The sequence below is a fragment of the Phoenix dactylifera genome, chromosome 2 (genome assembly GCF_051530095.1).
Source record: "Phoenix dactylifera cultivar Ajwa chromosome 2, Ajwa_hap1_PhDact_Kaust_v1.1, whole genome shotgun sequence".
Lineage (NCBI taxonomy): Eukaryota > Viridiplantae > Streptophyta > Magnoliopsida > Arecales > Arecaceae > Phoenix > Phoenix dactylifera.
In genome coordinates, this window is record NC_143191.1 from 43,947,820 (window position 1) to 43,957,935 (window position 10,116).

General features: G+C 38.2%; 1 protein-coding gene across 1 annotated transcript; it reads right to left on the reverse strand.

The window, feature by feature from the left end:
- Positions 1-7,987: 7,987 nt before the first annotated feature.
- LOC103714242 (WRKY transcription factor WRKY76-like) lies at positions 7,988-9,815 on the reverse strand. The gene is made up of 5 exons (XM_008801429.5): positions 9,449-9,815; positions 9,285-9,353; positions 8,840-9,184; positions 8,583-8,699; positions 7,988-8,455 (listed from the first exon to the last, which is right to left on the reverse strand). The coding sequence occupies exons 1-5, from the start codon at positions 9,527-9,529 to the stop codon at positions 8,114-8,116; spliced, it is 954 nt and encodes a 317-aa protein (XP_008799651.3). The 5' UTR covers positions 9,530-9,815; the 3' UTR covers positions 7,988-8,113.
- Positions 9,816-10,116: the final 301 nt, after the last annotated feature.

Genomic DNA, 10,116 nt, shown 5'->3' on the forward strand with positions numbered 1-10,116 from the left:
TATCTCTATTTCTTATCCTTTCTCATTGCTACCATCTATGGCAAAAGACTTTTCTGGGTTTAAATTAGAATAAACATGCTCATAGCCTCGTACTCTGACTGTTTGCTAAGATTACATAGCTAGCCTACATATATTAAGTGAATTATAACCATAAGGTCATGTGATTAGTGTTTTCTTTTCGTTTTACAGCTAAATTACCGCTAAGAGACCAAATATGAAAAGCGACATGAAGTTCCGGAACAAAAATTAATTGTTACATGGGAAAAACTAGGAATTAAAGAGTGCATGGTGTATTAATGGATTGAATATGCAAGTATCCTTGAATTAATTGAAAGCATGTAAAATTATCTATATCCTCTATTTGAAAAACTCGTGGCATAGTGGAGTAATCATGTGTCCAAGTGATGCTTCTTTAGCTGAGGTAATGGCTTGATGTTTGCTTTGGGATTCTTGAACGCATCTTTTACCTTAATTTTTGAATATTTTATTTTTTGATTTTCATGGATGTACCTATGTTTGTTGTTGCTGTAAAAATTTGGCCCGATCTCGGTACCGAGCAGGCTGAAGGTGTCGGCGGGTTGTCTATTCGGATCAGCAGGGTCATTCTGAATTTACTGCTTTTGAGCCCTATTGAAGGGATGGGTTGTGTTGGTCATGCTCGGTTCGATGCTCTTACGCTATATCTAATCTGAAACAGAAAATATGGAAGTTAGACTTAGCAGAGAATGTCCAACAAGGGACACTCTGGATCTCAAAAAATAGAGGAGGTTTGAAATAGGTAAACGACAGTGTGGTTATAGGATTGAAAAGAACTTACTCAAAAGGCTTCTGAATGTACTTTTTATCTAGCCAAGGGCTAGCACCACTGAGCAAATCGGGTACATGGATTGGCTGTTATAGCAATAGCCCACATATATCACTCGAAGATCACACCAGCACATTTCGCCCGTGCGGATGGTTCGCACGTCACATACATAAGAAAACTATCTAGATTATGGATCGAATGGTCACCAACTAGAGGAAAGTTTAAATTTGAAGAACTCTCTACACTCCTTTTAGATCAGCCACACGGCAGGCTCTCAATAATCGGCTTGTGGCCATATAGCAAGTTCTCATTGATCGGCCTACCACGACAGGGATAGTCAATTTCGAGATATATCACCTATGTTAATTAATTCGTCCAGACTGACCAAAAAATGGAAATGGCTCGACGTTGCATGCCAATGAAGTCTTCTATCCGCATTCACAGTTGACGTGGTTGGTTACTCCTTTTTGAACAGAAGTATGATCCCCATGCCTTTCTGAAGTGGAACTTAGAGCATTTTTTTGCATGAAAAACATTAGTTTCCAAGTTGCAAGTTGCAACCCATCCACTTGAGACCATTTTGTCAAGAAGACACAGCAATTTCAGAAAAACGCAAGCAAGAAGGATCTATCTTCTAGTAGTTGTGGTGAAGTCGGGAGAGAGAGAAAGATGCCATTTTGTCGGTCAGTGGCATCGAGAAAAAAAGTTTTCGGAATGCGGCGGTCAACCGCTCCTTGAAGCGGAGAAACAAGGAAGCTGGTCTAATCACGGCAGGCCAAACTTTGGCCGTTGACCAGACTTAGTCCGGTCACCCACACGTGCTTGGACTGGAACTAAAGTGGTGGGGCCAATCCCTCAACATCCAATCGTGCACGTGAGCCTAATCTCCAATTGGAGTTAACTGAGATTTTTTTTTTCTTTTATCCTCTGGCCTCGTTATCTCGGTCGGAATAAGGCAATATATTTCAAAATACTAGATGGTATGGTATTTATACATTAACTGAGATTTTATTCTGATCAATCCTTTGTAATTTTAAATATTTTTACAGTTCAAATTAATGCTTGGAATGGCACTAATTGATTTCAGATTTATTCAATTGGCATACTTTGGTCCTTTTCTTTTTTTCCTAAGACCACAACGACCTAGAACTTAGTTCATCTCAATGTCAACTACTCGATTATTTTGAAAGTCCGGTAATTAGTTATATTGCTTCGCCAAAGAGCATATCAAGCGTGATCTCGCTAAATCTTGTTTGGATCATGGCTGATCTAATTTATTCGTGGTGCTGCATGGCGGCAAGAAAATAAAAAAAAAATGATCTCTTAAATATTTAGTCTATACAAATGAGCTAACATAACTATTTGGCCATAGGCAAATATTAGGAATTTAGATTAAGCCAAGATAATTCACCAAAGTCCATAAAGAAATTCTCTAACTAAATAAGAAAGATAAAAATTTGCTAAGATCATGTGAGAACAAGAATGGAAGAGGCAAGAAATAATACATACTAGTTAAAACAACACATGTATAGCATTGTTTATAAGTTCTGAACAATTCATAGGATTCATGTTTCTTGTGTAATGCTTGATAAATTTGTTTACTATGAATCCTTTTTAGAATCATTTGGTAAAGGAAAAAATTAAAATAACTTGTCAATTTTCACAAGTTGCACAAGTCGGCAGCATGCGCCATACTCAAGTCAAGTTAGATTATTAAAATTGGGTGGTTCACTGGGGTTGGCCATTGGATCACGACATAATCGTTGGGCATTCAGCCCCACCTTGACTTGACCAAATTTGTATTTTTGTATTTAAATTCGTAATGGTTAGGCTCACTTTGAACAAGAGGGACTTGGCTCAGCTTAACTATCGCAAACCATCAACATCTTCTGGTGGTTGAATTGAGAAATGAAGCATGCTCTAACATCTTCCATTGCACTCGGTGCAAAAGCCAAAACTACCTTCCACTTCAAATAATTTCATATTTGCACGTAAACCGACTGCATCCTTTACCACAGGTTCATGGAGATAGAGTTGAAATCAGATCGGATACCAATATATCTATATCTATATTTATTTTATTTGATAAATATATATACGGATATAGATATAAATTAAATGCATATATTAATATTCATATTTATTTTAAACAGATACAGATATAAATCAAATATTAGAAGTATGCTATAAATATAGATATAAGTTGGACAATTAAAATTGATGATATGGGATCAAAGATATTACTAAGTGGGAGGTGAATCAAATTAATAGGATGCTAATATGGTTATATATTTTTTTTCTTTTAAGTTCATGGGTGTTATATAAAATTAAATAGGGTTACGATTAGATTGGATATTCGAATACATATTAGATAGTTATCTATCCATATCCATATATATATATATTTTTTTTGATGGATATACATATAGATATAGATATTAGTTAGATACTTAAATTTCTATCAATTTCTGAATAGATTTATATATGAAAATGGATCTTATCCACTTTCAACTCTATCTCAAGCCACCCGACAAGGGCCATTATATTTAGTTTAAAGAAATAGTGACAATGCTTAATTGTTTAACCTATTTAACTTGATTCAACTGGTTCTAAATTGGATTAGTTTATCTGCTTAATAAAATAGTCTGATTTTGTTTTGAATTTTTGATCCATGTAATGAATAAGTTAGATTTAGATCGATCTACCTTATATTTGATCTGGCCGCTCCTAGTTGAGTGGATGGTCCCTGAGATTTTGCACATATTCACTGTTATTGTTTGTTGTTTTTAGACATCCACTGCTCAAGGAATGATTCTTTCCATCAGACATTCTTTACAAACCCAATTTTATTATATTCGTCACGTTACAGCTACAAATGTTCTAAATTGACTTGAGCTACGGTGCACGAGTCATTGCTCCCAAGGTTTGGGCCCCGCCCGGGCCAATTCTCCTTACAATGCCATGGGCATCCCTGTTTTTGACCAATGGTATGTGCCTAAAAATATATGACATCAATGGAGTATGGAGTGGAATTAACTTGACAGGATGGTTTTATCTTTCGAAGCATGATTGATCTTCTTCAACAACATCAATCATTGAATCATGACCTGTATATATCTTAAAGCACTCTAAACTCTTATATTTATCCATCTGCATAGATTTTAAAACAACTATTATACGATCCAACTGTAGATTCATGCGTAGGTGAAAGATACAACCCCTGTCCTATTTGACATGCATTTGGCTACTACTTCTTTGTGTCCTATAGCTAGTAGTACATTAATTGTAGATTGGAGTATGCCTATGGTATGTAACCTTTTTTGGTGAGAAATGTTTATTGACGGAAGAGTGAATGTTACCGTCTCTTGCGAGTGGATCGAGCAATGCTCGCCAATTATCAATGTAATTAATTTATTGTTGATTGAAATATGAAAAGTAAAATAAAGTTTGTCTAAAGAACAGGAGTTGAAAATTAAAGCAGTCTAGATATCTTCCCCTCCCAACATATTAGGAACTGCAGGATATATGAGGTTAGAGCTTCAAACCATTTAGGTGGTGAGGCAATTTCACGCCTCTTTTGGTTGAAGATGGTTATTGATGGAGGGAAAAGTGGACCACCCCACAAAATACAATTAAGGCACCTGAATCCGACGGCAGGCGTAATCTCAATAAGGATGGCCTCGGCAAGCATGGCCCCGACAAGCACGATCTCGACAAGCACGACCTCGGCAGGCACGACCTCGGCACGCATGGTCTCGGCTGAGCAAAGCTCGATTGACCTCGAGCCGACCCCGACTCCATCAAAAGTCAAGCCGGTCCGCCTAAGGAAAGGACCACCAAATCCTCCATATTCGGGATCAAATCCCGCAATCTCCGCCGCAACGACTGTCAATATTTGAATCCACGCAATCTCAACCGATCGCCAACTAGCCCGAAATCTCGGGCCATCAAAGGTCATTCATTTAAACCAAAATTTGCGCAATCACGTCCGATTGCGTGTAACCGCTACACCCCCTCCTATAAAAGAGGAGACTCTAGGGAGATCATCTTCTTCCCTTGCCGAAAACACCTTTCCATTAAGATATCTCCAAAGTCCCTCTCTGACTTAAGCATTGGAGGGCTTTTGCCGAATCCTTCGGCCAAAAGCTTTTTGCAGGTCTGCCGGAGACGGCCGTCCGCCACCGCGTTACAGCAGAAGCTCCTCCTCCCCGGTCCGCGGTCACCCCCGAGTCTATTTTTCAGCAACAGTTATGTTATATCCAAACTGGCCTTTTTTGTGCCTCATATCGTTGGGATTTAATTTTGGATATTCATTAAGCTAAAAGAAGGTGAAATCTAGGCTGAACCTGATCTGTTTTAAGTTATTTAAGAAGTCGTAACATATGGTGGTTCATGTTTGTTTATAAAGTTCAAGGAGGATCATAACTTGGATGTAATTTATGCCACGAAGAGTAATGATCCTAGACATCTTTTGTAGGAAAAAACAACCTACTTGTGCTTCTGGGCAGATAACATTCAAGAGTCAAAAACATTTTTTCTATTTGGCTATAAATATCACCTGGAATTTTGCTCTGTCTGTATTGTAAGAGTTCATTTCCAACTAAGAATTCTAAACCATAAGAATTTATATGTAGCTTGACGACACCCTTGTTAATAAACAAAAAACATACCAGTCAAAAATAGACAAGGCTTGAAAATGTTGTCGATCATTGAAATTCTAATTGTCCAGCTTGAAAACACTTGAATACTTATAAAGCTGTGAGAAATTCATCTAGAATTAGAAGATTTTAGAGAAGAAATATTAACCTTATGACTTTATTCATTTCCATAACAATCTAGAACCTTACCAAAGAGCGTAGTTGAAAAGTATTATTTAGATTTTTTGGCCCTATATTATACCTAAGATCTACCTAATGCATAGTCGATATGGAATTAAACCTACGCACAAGTCCTCACATACTCTCCTCATTTAAGCTCTAGCATCCTTACTATAAGAGTCCAAATTCATTCACAAGTACCACAAATCCAATCATAAATACTATGATCAACTCGTGGTCAATCCAAATAGACTCATGTCGCGGTGTCCCCTAATCCACGTAGGATAAGGCTAGGTTAAACTCCGATATTATTTATAACAACCTAAGACCTTAACTAAAAAGCTAATTGGAAAGTATTATTTGAGTTCTTTAGTCCTATATAAATACCCAAGATCTACCTAGTGCATAGCTGATGTAGGACTAGCCATGCATGCACAATTTCTCACAATCTTCATCTTTTAGGTTACAAAGTTGATACAATGAAAAATATTGGACATTTTTTGTGCTTCTATCTATACATTTTTTTTTGCTAAGGTTCTTACTAAAAAGTTAGATTTACCACCTAAATTAATTTGTGAAAATTAGACTTCATATTGTATTCTCTCTCTCTCTCTCTCTCTCTCTCTCTCTCTCTCTCTTAACTTTGATTTGTTTGGCACTTTTTCTTCCCGTCCATGTGAATGCCAGAAAATTCAGGGTCTTAGAGAATTCGGTTGGTGTAAGAAAATATAAAATATATAAATAATCTATCTCATCCTATCAGCTTAAGTTTTTAGAAAAAATGGTGATTTCAACATGGTTTTAACGACAATGAGGTTAGTGTGCACAGGCATGCTACGACATCTGATTAGCCAGAAATATGATGATGGGGATTGAAGGAAGAAAAGAAAGTAGCATGGGTCAAGGTGCTTTAACCTTCAATAACTTTCATCATGGTCACATTGGCATTCAAAAGTAGATAAGAGATCTAGCACTAGGCTACAATAAGAACGTAGTATTGAGCTGACATAGGAGTGTAGCACTGAGCTACGGTAAGGGTATAGCATTGGGCTATGGTAGAGATCTAAATTACGCTTACTCCTAGGATAAAAGCTACTGGTAAAGCCAAGATAAGATAAAAACGTTTATTTGATTAATTGTTGAAGGGTCTCTTTACAAAGTATAATTCTCACTTATTTATACCAACAAATAATAACATCATACTTTGATGGTTGTTCCATGCTTGGCCTCCACTCTTAGCAGTTTTAGTATCTGTAACCAGTTATTTTTTACTATGCACGCTTGTCATCATAGTTACTTCACAGTCGTCAAGCCGATAATGTCTTTTAAACATAAAACTTAGTTCTGCATTTGAGACTATCTTTGAGACCACTTCAATCACTTCCGATCTACTTTGATGTATGGGGTTAATCAAGACTAAGTTTTAGACTTTTGGCTTGCTCATGATTGAACTCTCCTTCTTCCGTCTATGCTTCTATACTTGATGAATTTTGTTGTAGTCGAACTTTTTCCAGTTCAATAAGGGTCACGTCAGTCTCACTTACTTTAGTTTTGTCATACCTAATCCACGTGATGCTTGCTCTCGACTGCTAATTGGATAATTGAGATGGGGTATAAACAACCTGCTTAGTAAATTATTGCTTAAGATGAGTTCCCAAAGAAGAAGAATTTTTTCTTCATCTTCTTCTTCCTCATCATCGCCGTCTTCTTTTTCTTCCTCGTCGTCATTGTCTTCTTCTACTTCTTTCTTCTTTTGAATGACAAATCTCAAAAGTCATTTCCAGATCGGCATCCCTTGAAATTTATACTGAATTAAAAAGAAGGGAAAAAATCCTATAACCACAATAGTGTTGATTGAAACAGTATTTGAGATTAGCTCCATAAACTATTGTCAATTGTTCTTCATGAGGTTTCCTTTTTTTTTGGGTGGGTAATAGTTCACAAGGTTTATATCATATGTTCATTTGAGCTCTAACTCACCATCCCCTGTTGGGTAAAATTCCACTTTATCTCCAAGGGGCACCTTCTTTGCATCCTCTGGTGCACTCATAATCATCATGAAAAAATGTCAAGCATTTCTTTTTGGAAAAAAAAATTGAGGAATGCAATGGAAACTGCCACCTTTGAGATCAAATCTGGGATCAGAATGCCAAGCAAATCAACACCTAATAGTCATCAAATTCCGAGAATGAAACAAAATCCAGCAGCCACTATGTTTTAAGGAAAATTTCATAGTAACTCAGTTCTGCTCAAGGATAGATATTAGCAACTCGAAAAATCAATTTCTCCTGTGGTTCAATTGGGTTCTTATTGTTTAAATTAACAAAACAGAAGCTGTTCATCATAGTACTAATCAACTCGGTCATGAACTGAACCACCAATGACATTTGATATTTAATGCTGAAACATTCTATATATACATAAAAAGCAGAACTCTACAAGAGCATGAAGAGCACATTAAAGCCAAGGAGTAGGTGTAATTTGCTCGACTTTAAACTTGTGGATGCTGAAGAATTCTTCCCGAGATTGCGGTCGCAAGTGCAGCTGTAAAATTTGGATCTTTTGTCAATGATGAGGCCATCTGCTCCACTAAAAGTCTTTGGAATTCTGGCGACTCTATTTCCCTGGAAGCCCTCCCAAAATCCGGTCGCAGTCCTTGTTGCGTGAGGTCAAGGGTGATTGTTGGGCCTGGAGAGTTGATGGAGACCGAGCACGGTAGTGATCCATTGTGGCAAGAGCCATGAGCTAGTTCATTCTGCGAAGGGTGGCCATGGTTGTGCTCGCCTTCATATGTTGCTACCAAGAATGATCTATCTTCAGCACTCTTCTGAACCTAATGGTAGCAAATCATGGCCAAAATAGTTCAGTAAATTATTTCATTGGTGGATGATGCTATTAGGAGACAAGCTGAATTGGTAGCTTAAGTTCGATATTTCTTTTTTCTTTTTACTTGGGCGTACCTTCTTCTTAACAGGACAGGAAGGAGCAAAGGAGCATCGAAAGTAAGCTCTAGGAGAAGGATTGTCTCTGGTGACCTTCTGACCATACTTCCTCCATTGATATCCATCCTTCACCACCTAAGAACAACAAAAGATGCGATCGGAAATAAAAAAAATCGTTCATTTGGAGCAAGTATATGTTGCTATTTGTTTTTTTTTTTTCTTTTCCCCCTCAAAATATATGCTTCTTTGTTAATTTATCTAATGACAGGACTCACCAGACTCGAATCGGATGGGTCTGTTTTCACATAAATCTTGGAGATCTTGGGCTTAGGATCTTCCCTCAATCTCTTGCAAGAATCTTCACTCGATGTGCTCTCGACACGATTGCTGAAAACATCGGTCCTCTCGGGAGTCTTGTCACCGAAACTGATCGTTTCGAGGCTCTCACTCTTCCTCTTTCTCGATGGCGAAATCGGCCCCTTCTCTTTAGGAGATGTGGTCATGAAATCAAAAAACTGGCTCCGGAGGGTGCTGTAGTTGGCGTACATGGCGCTAAGCAACTCATTCAACTTCTTGTTCTCCTCACTTATCCGATTCAACTTGGCCTCCCAATCTTGGGTCTGTTTTGTCCAACACATCATACTGACATCAGAATTCCGCAATCCAGCATGCTTGAGAGAGAGTAGTGACATTTTTTTAAGCAGGAAGCAAAGAACCTACCTCATCTTTCATCGAATCCCTCCCTCGGACATGCATGGGATTGGTATGAAGCTGCTCCCTCTTTAAAATCTGATGGTGATAAAAAATTATCAATAAAATGAAATCTATCAAGTTTGATTATAAAAAACTAAGCAGCCAAAGTTAATAAACTGTTATATGCTCACCGGAGCTTGGTCGGGGAACGAGAGAGGTCCGACACTGAGGTCGAGACTCAGGGAGGAGCGATCGATCCACGCGGAGTCCATGAAGGATGCAAAACCCTGTGCGTAGTGTCTATCGGATGGCCTCCTTTTTATTTATTTTTTTTGAATGGAGAGAGATGGGAGGATTCAATGAGGTCCCTTATATAGAAGAAAAGTTCGGATTCTTCTTGGGCCTTGAGTGGAATCTGTATGGAAATGAACAGAGAAAGGGATGAATCACCACGTATTTTGTGATCTCATCCCCAAACGTCACCCTCTCCGGGTCTTGCAAAGAACTCGATGGTGAAAATTCTGCACTCGATCTTCTTCTTGGGGAAGGATTTATTATGCTGTGGGTGAGGACTGTCGAGGGTAAAAAGAGTGGGAGACGCGTCAGCCTGAATTTGATGGGGAGAAAGTTCCGTGTCGGCCATCCAATTCATTGACAGCTAGTCTAATGGTAGGCGTCAAGGTCAAGCTCTCCGGCTAAATCCCAAGAAATGACAAAGTTTGGAGTCCCTCGACTTTCCCCCCTCCTCCTTGCGTTTCCAGAAGGACTTTAGCTTTACCTTAAGTGACACGTTTGCTGTAAAAATTTCGGGAAATTAGTGTCAACATTTCCCTATTGCCTACTCTATTTTTCTCCTCTT